The sequence below is a fragment of the Macaca thibetana genome, chromosome 18, assembly GCF_024542745.1.
Source record: "Macaca thibetana thibetana isolate TM-01 chromosome 18, ASM2454274v1, whole genome shotgun sequence".
In the NCBI taxonomy this organism is placed as follows: domain Eukaryota; kingdom Metazoa; phylum Chordata; class Mammalia; order Primates; family Cercopithecidae; genus Macaca; species Macaca thibetana.
In genome coordinates this window covers 49,153,562-49,166,259 of record NC_065595.1, presented here as the reverse complement: position 1 = coordinate 49,166,259, position 12,698 = coordinate 49,153,562, and the positions used below count along the sequence as shown (strand labels likewise).

General features: G+C 41.9%; 1 protein-coding gene across 23 annotated transcripts in view; it reads left to right on the top strand.

Moving 5' to 3' along the window:
* The window catches only part of TTR (transthyretin), a 1,143,467-nt gene extending 1,131,670 nt beyond the window's left edge, over positions 1–11,797 (top strand). For 16 of the 23 annotated variants that reach the window (XM_050768294.1, XM_050768305.1, XM_050768293.1 and 13 more), the window contains exons 2-5: positions 4,811–4,905; positions 5,829–5,959; positions 8,095–8,230; positions 11,547–11,797. In XM_050768294.1, the coding sequence (XP_050624251.1) occupies positions 4,837–4,905; positions 5,829–5,959; positions 8,095–8,230; positions 11,547–11,654 (444 nt within the window). In that variant the 5' untranslated portion in view covers positions 4,811–4,836 and the 3' untranslated portion in view covers positions 11,655–11,797. The remainder of the gene's footprint in view (positions 1–4,810; positions 4,906–5,828; positions 5,960–8,094; positions 8,231–11,546) is intronic. The other 7 variants (XM_050768304.1, XM_050768306.1, XM_050768284.1 and 4 more) reach the window with 1 other exon arrangement.
* Positions 11,798–12,698: the final 901 nt, after the last annotated feature.

The window sequence follows — 12,698 nt, the reverse complement described above, 5'->3', positions numbered from 1 at the left end:
TTTGACTCCAGACTACCTACATTTAATCTATGCCCCACTCTGGGTAATCAGCTTAGACACATTAATATTAGTGGGCATTTCAGTGTCAACAGATCACTGTCTGGCAGCTGACATGCACCCTCAGAAAATAAACCAAGAAGAAAGAGTTTATCTATAATATCAAAAATTTTCATAGATAAACCTGCCCATTATAAGGAAGAGGGCAGAAGAACCCTAAACTAAGAGCCAGGCAACTTGTTCATTAATCACAGCATATTCTGTAGGAGGAGGAGAAATGTTGTCATCAAATTCATCTTTTTCACCTCAATTAAACATCTATGCTACAGCCCCACAGTCAGATTGAGAGGAAAAACAGTACGTGGCTAAGAAAAGACATACACTTGTAGCTGAAATGCTTCACTGGAGCTCCTTTTGTTTTAAGGCATTGGATCTTGATAGCCACTGATCGTGCCTAAGTACATGGTATCTGCAGCAACCACTTAGGCCTCCAGGAATGTGGTGACTATTGACCCTAATTCATTCCCCTTTATGGATCCTTTGTAACCATCCGCCGAAAAGAGCTTTCGCAAACTCAAATAAACACAGGAAAGGAAGACCTTCTTATCTTTGAGAGCATATGTTTAGCCCTATAACCCTCTCTTATCATAAATTGCTTCTTAGGCAAGAAACATTGGATTTTTCTTGTATTTGTCATTGCCATTGGTTCCATTCAAGCATTCATTTAACAAATAATGCGTTCCATCTCCGTTTTTTGCTTTTTCCTTCATGCTTTAGCCTTGGTTTTCTCTCACCTAAAACACTGCAAGCTGCCTCTCCCAGAGCTCTCACTTTGACTGCAGACTACCTACATTTAATCTTTAATTCTCTACCAAAATTTTTTCTTATTTTTATATCTTTTTAATTTTAATTTTTGTGGATACATAGTAGGTGTATATATTTATGGAGCACATGCAATATTTTAATACAGGCATGCAATGCAAAATAAGGATATCATGGAGAATGGGGTATCCATCTCCTCAAGCATTTATCTTTTTAGTTACAAACAATCCAATTACACTCTTTATTTTAAAATATACAATTATTAATTATAGTCACTCTGTTGTGCTATCAAATAGTAGATCTTATTCTATTTTTTGTACCCTCTCGTCTTTTCATGTTAAAAAATAATCTTTGTCTCTGTAAGCTTTATCAATGATTTTCCAATGAAATTTAGGATCTTCTCTGTACCATGAATTGCCTTACTTTCTCCCCACTTCCTTGTCTTATTCAAATGCAAATTTCATTAATGATTTCCAGATCAATGATAGTTCAGAAAGCAAACAAGTCAGTGACCAAGGGCATGGCCTGAAAGTGTTCTAAGAGAGGAATTTACAGAACAACTATTAAATGATGTCAATAGGATTGTATTAGTATGTTTTTATACTGCTATAAAGAACTGCCTAAGACTGGGTAATTTATAAAGGAAAGAGGTTTAATTGACTCACAGTTCAGCATAACTTTGGAGGCCTCAGGAAACTTACAATCATGGTAGAAGGTGAAGGGGAAGCAAAGCACCTTCCTCACAAGGCAGCAGGAAGAAGTGCCAAGCAAAGGGGGAAAAGCCCCTTGTAAAACCACCAGAACCTGTGCGAACTCACTCACTATTACAAGAACAGCTTGAGGGAACCACCCCCCATGATTCAATTACCTCCACCTGATCTTTCCCTTGACACATGGGGATTATAATTCAAGATGAGATTTGGGTGGGGACAGAAAGCCTAACCATATCAAGGATCAAGTGGTGGGTTGAAACTAACGGGATGAGATATGTCAGGTACAAACACAAGGTCCCATATTTGGGTTAAAATTCATAAATGATCAAAGCACAGGATGACAGATAATGTAGGTCATTTTAGATTATTGTGACCAACAGATCACAGTAGGTAGTATTCTGATGAAGGGAGGGTCACAGTTACTACAGTTACAGATGGATTCTGGGTACAACATTTGCACTAAAGTGCCTTTGCCAAGGGAGGCAACAGTCTCAACATCCTGTGGGTTGGCCTGATCTACTTCAGGGACTGTGTCTTGTTCAGAGCATCACATTTGAAGAGAAACTTTGACCAGGGGAGTATACCAGAGAAGGAAGTTCAGGATGCTGAGGATCTTAGGAACTATGTCTAAACAAGATTCATTCACAGAAGTGGGAATGTCTATTTGGCAAAAAGAAAATACTATTTACATCGTTGTTGGAAGACCAGCCATCACAAACTCAGTTTTCCAAAGGCTGGGCAGAAGCCCAGATGAGAGAAATGGGCCGTGTGTAAGAAAAGATAAAAGCTCAAGCATGATATGCCACCAGAAAATCACCTAGCCTCAGCATTGGCAGGGAGACCTGGGGAGTCGTGATGTCTGAGAGTGACCTTCTGATGATCACTGTCATGTGTAAATGTGGGCCTAATGCTGCCAACTTTTTTGATTTCTTAAGAGAAGCCAGAAATCCAAATTTTTATGCAGCATGTCTCAATTTTTAATTTTAGCAACTATTACAAAATGTTTAGAGACACTGTGCAGCCCAAATATAACATATCTATGGGCTGATGGCAGCCCAGGGTTGCCAGTTCACAGGGTCTACAAGAGATGATTCTTAGTTTCAACAGGGTACAGTGCTGAAACGCATGCATAGTAGATTTGCTTGGGTCATGAATATGCTTCCACATATTTATGATTCATAGCCAGAGAAAAGACTCTCTATCCAGGTTCTGAGCAATAGGAAATTATCAAGAGGATATTGGATGACAATATATAGGGATGTTATTTGAGAAAGGATTTTCCCCTGAGGCAGAGGTGTTGAACCAAATTCTATTAGTTATGCTTTTACACCAGGATAGTGGCTTACAGTTTACAAAAGGCTTGTACATCATCTCATATTAAAGATTACTAGAACAGTCCTTTGCAGTAGAAAAGTAGGTATTTTACAACTCATATTTTACAAATGAGTTGACCAAGTATCTGAGATAGTAAATAACTCATAGAAGGTCATCCGGGAAACGGGGCAGCAGAACTGGGATCGAATGACTCAGGTTATCCAACTCCAAATGCAAAAGTCTTTCTGCTGCTGCTTCCTAGTCAAACTCTAAGGGTCTAAGACTCTATTCCTAGTTATGCTCTCAACTACATTTGCTCATTGCTGTGAGGGGTGAGCCCACCTCCCGGAGTCCTCTCCTGCACATTCCCATGTTCCTGAAAGGATTTTCCATCCCTTCCACTACTCCCTGAAAACTCCAGTGCTTCATGATTTCTTGTTGAATTTTTTCTAATCTGACTCTATCAGTTATGGGAATGTTCCCTCAACTCTTAGTGCTCCAGACTGGACTCGCTCTTGGCATGTATTTGTCCAAAATATTTGTCTGCTCTATGTCTTCTACATATTTGTCTTATAAGGAACAAACACCTGATTTGTTTATCCATGAACAAAGCCACACATGCTAGTGTACACGCACATACACACACACACATACACACAGAGGATTTTGTACGTGATTAATGAATCATCAAATCATCATAATTTCTGGACTTGCATTAATACGTCGGCCAGGAGGAAAAGAATCCGTTGTCAATCATGGCTTCTGGTTCTCACGGTCATCTCTACTTTCTTCCAGCAAGTTTGATTCTGTCAAACACCAGCTGGCAGCCTTGTTCCCGCATGCCCAGTGCAGGAGAGTCAGTAAAGAAGATTTCATTCTCTGTATTTCAGCGTCGTCAATGCCAGGTTGAAATACGCTATTCTGGCCCAGCTCAGTGGCTCACACGTGTAATCCCAGCACTTTGGAAGGCCAAGGCAGGCAGATCGCTTGAGCCCAGGAATTCGAGACCAGCCTGGGCAAGAGGCTGAGGTGGGAGGATGACCTGAGCCCGGGAGGTCAAGGCTGCAGCCAGCTGTGACCGTGTCACTGCACTCAAGCCAGGGCGTCGGAGTGAGACCGTGTCAAAAAAAAAGGAAGGAAAGAAGGAAGGAAGGAAGGAAGGAAGGAAGGAAGGAAGGAAGGAAGGAAGGAAGGAAGGAAGGGAGGGAGGGAGGGAGGGAGGGAGGGAGGGAGGGAGGGAGGGAGGGAGGGAGGAGGAAGGAAGGAAGGAAGGAAGGAAGGGAGGGAGGGACGGAGGGCGGGAGGGAAGGAAGATGCCATTCTGTCTTAGATTGAAGTGGACCTTACACACACACACACACACACACACACACACACATTGTGGAGAAATTGCTGACTAAGCAAAGCTTCCAAATGACTGAGTTTGGCTAAAACGTAGGCTTTTAAAAATGTGAGCACTGCCAAGGGTTTTTCCTTGTTGACCCATGGATCCATCAAGTGCAAACATTTTCTAATGCACTATATTTAAGCCTGTGCAGCCAAATGTCATTCAACATGAAATGCATTATTACAACTTGCATCTGTCTAAAATCTTGCATCAAAAATGAAAGACAAAAATGTATAAAAATGGAAAACATGCATAGAAATATGTGAGGGAGGAAAAAAATATCCCCAGGAATGTTAGTGCACGGAGTCACACAGGGAGAAGACTATTTTTGTTTTGTTTTGATTGTTTTGTTCTGGTGACCTCACTGGTCAAATGACCTATTAAGAATATTTTGTAGAGCTAATGTTCCGATGCTCTAATCTCTCTAGACAAGGTTCATATTTGTATGGGTTACTTATTCTCTCTTTGTTGACTAAGTCAATAATCAGAATCAGCAGGTTTGGAGTCAGATTGGCAGGGATAAGCAGCCTAGCTCAGGAGAAGTGGGTATAAAAGCCCCAGGCTGGGAGCAGCCATCACAGAAGTCCACTCGTTCTTGGCAGGATGGCTTCTCATCGTCTGCTCCTCCTCTGCCTCGCTGGACTGGTATTTGTGTCTGAGGCTGGTCCTACGGTGAGTGTTTCTGTGACATCCCGCTCCTACCTTTAAAATGCATGCTAAATGAGGTAGGAGTGACTCCTTCCAGCTTTGCCAAGCAGCTTTTGTTACTAGGGCAAGGGTACCCAGCATCTATTTTTAATATCATTTATTCAAACTTCAAAAAGAATGAAGTTCCACTGAGCTTACTGAGCTGGGACTTGAACTCTGGGGATTCTGCCTCATTGCTTTGGTGCATTGGGTTTGTAATGTCTGGTATCTCCACTTCCTCAGATCGATGATAGAGATAAAGATATGATATTAAGGAAGCTGTTAATCCTGAATTTTCAGAAAAGTATCCCTTTATAAAATGTATTTGGGGGGCAAACTGCATGAGATTATATTCTGGCCCTATAGCTAATCAAAATGTGTTTACCGATTAATCTTTAAAAGGCTTAGTGAACAATATTTTAGTCAGATATCTAATTCTTAAATACTCTAGAAGGATTAACTAATCTATAAAATGGGTCTGGATATAGTCTGACATAATTTTATAACAACCGGTAAGAGGGAGTGACTAGAGCAACAACTAAAATCATCTCAGGAAAAACTGTTTTGGTCCTATGTATGGTACGTTACATCTTTTCAGTAATTCCATTCAAATGGAGAAGTTTAACAAGGCAACTGTTCTCAGGGGGCCTATTCTCTCCCTTAAAATTCATTATACACATCCCTGGTTGATAGCAGTGTGTCTGGAGGCAGAAACCATTCTTGCTTTGGAAACAATTATGTCTGTGTTATACTGAGTAGGGAAGCTCATTAACTGTCAACACTTATGTTCTTCATAATGGAATCAGTGTGTAATTCTTGTTTTGTTCCAGATTTCTAACACCATAAAGAATAAATCCTTTCACTCTGATCAATGTTGTTAACTTCTCACTTGTCTTCTCTATACCCAGGGCGTTGATGAATCCAAGTGTCCTCTGATGGTCAAAGTTCTAGATGCCGTCCGAGGCAGTCCTGCCGTCAATGTGGCTGTGAACGTGTTCAAAAAGGCTGCTGATGAGACCTGGGCGCCATTTGCCTCTGGGTAAGAACCCTCCCACGGGACTTGGTTTTATCTTCCCATTGGCCCCTCAGTTGGTAGACAGAGGCTCACATCATCTGCTAAAGAATTTACAAGTAGATTGAAAAACGTGAGCAGAGGTCAAGTGTGCCCTCTGAAGATGCCCTCTTTTTGTTTTGCTTAGCTAGGAAGGGACCAGGAACCTGAGCATCATTTAGGGGCAGACAGTAGAGAAAAGAAGGAATCAGAACTCTTCCCCTCTAGCTGTGGTGTGCAACCCTTTTGGGTCACAGACCACTTTATGTAGGTGATAAAAACTAAAGATTCTATGCCCAGAAAAAATGTACAGATACACACACACAAAACCATATATGTGATTTTAGGAGTTTCACAGATTCCCTGGTGTCCCTGGGTAACACCAAAGGTGAGAGTCCTTGTCTTAGAATTTTAGGAAAGAGGTGCAATGTGTATTAACCCACTAACGAAAGGAAAGGAATTCAGAAATATTATTGACTAGGCATCTGTCTGTAGTTCATTTGGATCACCCCAAACCCAGAGCTTTTGCCTAATGAACACTTTGGGGCACCTACTGTGTGCAGGGCTGGAGGCTGTCAAGCTCAGTTAAAACAAATGTAAAAAAAGACAGAAGAAATGGATCCATGAGGCAAAGTACAGCCCCAGACTAATCCCATGATCACCCAACTTCATGTGCAAGAGTGACTTCTAACCTTCATGAGCCAGTTTACAATTTTCATGGAGTTTTTCTACCTGCACTACAAAAACTCCAAGGAAAATATATATTAATAAACCTAAGCGAATTGACCGAAAGACAGAGCAATTAGGAGACCCTTCGCACCCAGCAGAAGAGGAACTGTTAAGTACTTACTTCTCCTCAGAGAAGAATTTCTGTTGTATTTTAATTGAACCCCAAGAACCACACGATTCTTCAACCATTATTGGTAAGATCATTTTCTTAGGTCTGGTTTTAACTGACTTTTTATTTGGTAATTCATTTATGTTTATATAAAATGCCAAGCATAACATGAAAAGTGGTTACAGGACTATTCTAAGGGAGAGAGAAAATGGATACCAAAAATATTCCAATGTTCTTATGAATCTTTTCCCTTGCTTCAGGACAAAAAAAAAATGTAAAGAAGAAAGGAGGAGATGCACAATCAGAGTCAGTAAAGACAACTGCTATTTTTATCTGTCATAGCTGTTGCAGTCTAATGGGAAGCAATTTCCAACATTCAACTATGGAGCTGGTACTTACATGGAAATAGAAGTTGCCTAGTGTTTGTTGCTGGCAAAGAGTTATCAGAGAGGTCAAATATATAAAATGGAAGAGTCAGATACAGGTTCTTCTTCCTACTTTAGGTTTTCCACTGTGTGTGCAAATGACCCTCCCTGGTGGTGTGCAGATGCTCTGAAAGGTATCCTCACACCACAAGGGAGAGGAGCGAGACCCTGCTGTCCTGGAGAAGTGCAGAGTTAGAACAGCTGTGGCCACTTCCAGGGATGGTCACAACATCCCATCCAATCATCAATCTTGAACAACAAGGACTCTTTCTTAAGAAAACATTATACCCGGCCGGGCGCGGTGGCTCACACCTGTAAATCTCAGCGCTTTGGGAGGCTGAAATGGGCATATCATCTGAGGTCGAGAGCTCAAGACCAACCTGGCCAACATGGCAAAACTCCGTCTCTATGAAAAATACAAAAATTAGCCAGGCATGGTGGCAGGCACCTGTAATCCCGGCTACTCGGGAGGCTGAGACTGGAGAATCCCTTGAACCTGGAGGCAGAGGTTGCAGTGAGCTGAGATCACGCCACTGCACTCCAGCCTGGGTGACTAGAGTAAAACTCTGTCTCAAAAATAAAAAAAATTAAAAAAATTATACCTACATTCTCTTCTTATCAGAGAAAAATATCTACAGTGAGCTTTTCAAAAGTTTTTACAAACTTTTTGCCATTTAATTTCAGACAGTTATGAGTTTTCCCTACTTCTGACTTAGTTGAGGGGAAATGTATATAACACGTTTATGTGTATTGTGTATATAACACATACAACGCGTTTATGTGTGTTGGTGGGGGTATTACTTTGCCATGCCATTTGTTTCCTCCATGCCTAACTTAACCCAGACTTTCACACCTTATAGGAAAACCAGTGAGTCTGGAGAGCTGCATGGGCTCACAACTGAGGAGGAATTTGTAGAAGGGATATACAAAGTGGAAATAGACACCAAATCTTACTGGAAGTCACTTGGCATCTCCCCATTCCATGAGCATGCAGAGGTGAGTATATAAACCTTCGAGGGTTGTTTTGGTTTTGGTTTTTGCTTTTGGCATCCCAGGAAATGCACAGTTTTACTTAGCATACCACAGAAATGTCCTAAAGAAGGTGATGAATGACCAAAGGTTCCCTCTCCTCTTATACAAGAACAAATTCACAACACTCTGAGAAGCACATTTCTTTTTGACTTTGAGGAAAACCCATTTAGTAACATGACTTGAACTTACATGACACTATTCATAGTCTATTCATTCCATTTTATATGAATATTGATGTATTTGCCGTTGAAATAACATGTTTATGAGGCAGACCTCCAGACCCCACGTAGAGTGTATGAAACAAGAGATGCACCATTTTATTTCTCTAAAACCTGTAACATTCTTCATTCCAAAACACATCTGGCTCCTCGGAGGTTTGGACAAGTGATTCTTGGCAACACATACATAGAGAGACAATAAAATCAAAGTAATAATGGCAACACAACAGATAACATTTACTAAGCATACACCATGTGGCAGACACAATTATAAGTGTTTTCTATATTTAACCTACTTCATCCTCAGGAACAAGCCACTGAGGTCAGTCCTATTATTATCCCCATCTCATAGATGAAGCAAGTGAGGCACCAGAAAGTCAAATAACTTGTCAAAGGTCACAAGGCTAGGAAACACACAAGTAGAGATGTTTACAAACAAGGCCCAGGCTGGGTTTGCCCTCAATTCTGCTCTGCCTCGCATTGCGACCCAGGAAATTTGTTCCCCTGTGAAAAGCCAAGCTTAAAAAAAGAAAAGCCACATTTGTAACGTGCTCTGTTCCCCTGCCTATGGTGAGGATCTTCGAACAGTTATACAGCTCCCTGTCTTCCCCTTGTCTTAATTTCTTCAGTCATTTGAAACAGATGGCTGTCATGGAAATAGAATCCAGACATGTTGGTCAGAGTTAAAGATCAACTAATTCCATCAAAAATAGCTCAGCATGAAAGGGAACTATTCTCTGGCTTAGTCATGGATGAGACTTTCAATTGCTATAAAGTGGTTCCTTTATTAGGCAATGTTACCAGGGAAACAATAGGGGCTTGTTTGACTTCTGGGGCCCACAAGTCACCAAGGGAGCCCCATCTACCAAGAAGCATGTCCCTGACTACCCCGCAGCCAGGCAGCAAGACACAGACGCCGGTCAGGGCAGCAGCAGGGTTTCAGTGGTGCCCAGCACAAGACATTGCTCCTAGAGTCTCAGCCCCTACCCTTGAGTAGTAGAACTGCCTACCTGAGACCGTTGTTTGCCTAAGACCTGGGTCTCAGCCTGATGGGAACCATCTAAAAAGTTCATCGCCATACTGCCCACGTGTTGTTCTCTTTCATTAGATCTCAGCTTCCTTGACTGCTCTTCACTCTTGTTTATTCATTCAACAAACATTTAAAAAATAAAAGCATTCTATGTGTGGAACACTCTGATAGAGGCTGGAGATTCAGAAATGAAAATACATCCCTACCCTTGGAATGGAGGGGAAAGGACTGAAGTAAGACAGACTAGGCAGGCCCGTCAGCCCAGCTTGAAGCCCAGATAAATATGGAGAACAAGAGTGAGTGAGTAGTGAGAGATGAGTCCCAGTGCCTCACTTTGGTGACTGGTGCATGGTGGGCTTCATGCAGCTTCTTCTGATAAATGCCTCCTTCAGAACCGGTCACCTCTACCTTGGCCAGTGACCCAAGTGGTCATATTAGATTTACCAAGGGAAATTGGAAACTTTTATTAGGAGCTCTTAGGCCTCTTCACTTCATGGAATTTTTTCTTTTTTCTTTTTTTTTTGAGATGGAGTTTTGCTCTGTCACCCAGGCTGGAATGCAGTGGTGCAATCTTGGCTCACTGCAACCTTTACTTCCCAGGTTCAAGCAATTCTTCTGCCTCAGCCTCCCGAGTAGCTGGGACTACAGGTGCACGCCACCATACCCAGCTAAGTTTTGTATTTTTCATAGAGACAGGGTTTCGCCATGTTGGCCAGGCTGGTCTCGAACTCCAGACCTCAGGTGATTCACCCACCTCAGCCTCCCAAAGTGCTGGCATTACAGGTGTGAGCCAGTACACCCAGCTACTTCATGGATTTTTGATCACAGATTATGCCTCTTATAATTTTTAAGAAGAATCAAGTGGGCTGAAGGTCAATGTCACCATAAGATAAAAGATATTTTTATTAGTTGATTCTAGGGAGTTGGCCTTAAGGGGAGCCCTTTCTTCTTAAGAGATTCTTAGGTGATTCTCACTTCCTCTTGCCCCAATATTATTTTTGTTTTTGGTATGGCTCACTCAGCTCCTTTTTCCCTCCTATCCCTAAGTAATCCGGGTTTCTTTTCCCCATATTTGGAACAAAATGTATTTATGCAGAGTGTGTCCAAAACTCAACCCAAGGCCCGTATACAAAATAAATCAAATTAAACACATCTTTACTGTCTTCTACCTCTTTCCTGACCTCAATTTATCCCAACTTGCCTCACTCTGAGAATCAAGCCTGTCCCAGCACATGAGTTGCAGATACTCTACTGAATTTGACAGAACTGTGTGACTATCTGGAACAGCATTTTGATCCACAATTTGCCCAGTTACAAAGCTTAAATGAAGTCTAGTGCATGCATGTATATTTCAAAATTCCACCATGCTCTTCCACACTCTGTATTGTAAATAGAGCCCTGAAATGCTTTTGGTTCATATTTCATTGCTTGCTATACATAAAAATATACTTTTTCTTCTTCATGTTAGAAAATGCAAAGAATAGTGGGGTGGGGGAATCTCTGGGCTTGGAGACAGGAGACTTACCTTCCTACTGTGGTTCCATCAGTATGTAGACTGGGGCAATACAATAATTCAAGTCTGGTTTGCTCATCTGTAAAATGGGAAGAATGTTTCCAGCTCCAGAATGCTAAGTCTCTAAGTCTGTGGTTGGCAGCCACTATTGCAGCAGCTTTTCAATGACTCAGTGCATTTTTCCATTCTCCCCACCTTTTTTTTTTCTAAAACCAACAAAATAGATACAGCCTTTAGGCTCTCTGGGATTTCCCTTAGTCAAGGTAGGGCCATCCTGACTTTTGATGTGAATTTGCAAAACAAGACCTGGTTCTGTACTCCTGCTCTAAGGGCTGTGCATGGTTCCAAAGGCTTGGCTTGCCAGCGTATTTGAGCTTTTTCCTTCTGTTCAAACTGTTCAAAATATAAAAGAATAAAATTAATTAAGTTGGCACTGGACTTCCGGTGGTCAGTCATGTGTGTCATCTGTACGGTTTTCGGGCTCTGGTGGAAATGGATACTGTCTGTCTTCTCTCATAGGTGGTATTCACAGCCAATGATTCCGGCCCCCGCCACTACACCATCGCCGCCCTGCTGAGCCCCTACTCCTATTCCACCACGGCTGTCGTCACCAATCCCAAGGAATGAGGGACTTCTCCAGAGGATCTGAAGGACGAGGGATGGGATTTCATGTAACCAAGAGTATTCCATTTTTACTAAAGCAGTGTTTTCACCTCATAAGCTATGTTAGGAGTCCAGGCAGAGACAATAAAACATTCCTGTGAAAGGCACTTTTCATTCCATTTTAACTTGATTTTTTAAATTCCCTTATTGTCCCTTCCAAAAAAACAAGAATCAAAATTCTACAAAGAAGCAAAGGAATTCTAGAACGTATCTGGGCAGAACGCTAGGAGAGATCCAAATTTCCAATTTATTGCAAGCAAAGCACATATTAAATATGATCTGCAGTCATCAAAAAGACACATTCTGTAAATGAGAAAGCCTTATTTTCCTGTAACCTTCAGTGAATAGCAAAAGACACATTCTAAGGGCCCACTTCTTTACTGTGGGCATTTCTTTTCTTTTTTTTTTTTTTTTCATTTCTTTTCCTTTTTTGAGACAAAGTCTCACTCTGTCGCCCAGGCTAGAATGCAGTGGTGTGATCTCAGCTCACTGCAACCTCTGCTTCCGGGTTCAAGCGATTCTCCTGCCTCAGCCTCCCAAGCAGCTGGGATTACAGGCGCCCGCCACCACACCTGGCTAATTTTTCTACTTGTAGTAGAGATGGGGTTTCGCCATGTTGGCTAGGCTGGCCTCGAACTCCTGACCTCAGGTGATCCACCTGCCTCAGCCTCCCAAAGTGCTGGGATTACAGGCATGAGCCACTACACCCGGCCCCTACTCTGGGCATTTCTTTGATTTAAGAGAAGGGCAGCTCCAACAAGACACACCTGCAGAGACTCAGGCCATCCGATCAGTTCAGGCTAGATCCACGCTGCAATCAGCCAGGTCAGGGACAAACCAAAGAACCCCACACACCCAATTTACTTAGGCTGATCCAAAATCCATGTATGGAGAACTCACATGCAGCAGGCACTATTTTAGGTGATCTGAACATAAAGAATAGGACCCAGTACCTGCATTTATTTAAAGAACTCACAATCTTTTGAAACGATAACTGTTTCATCATGG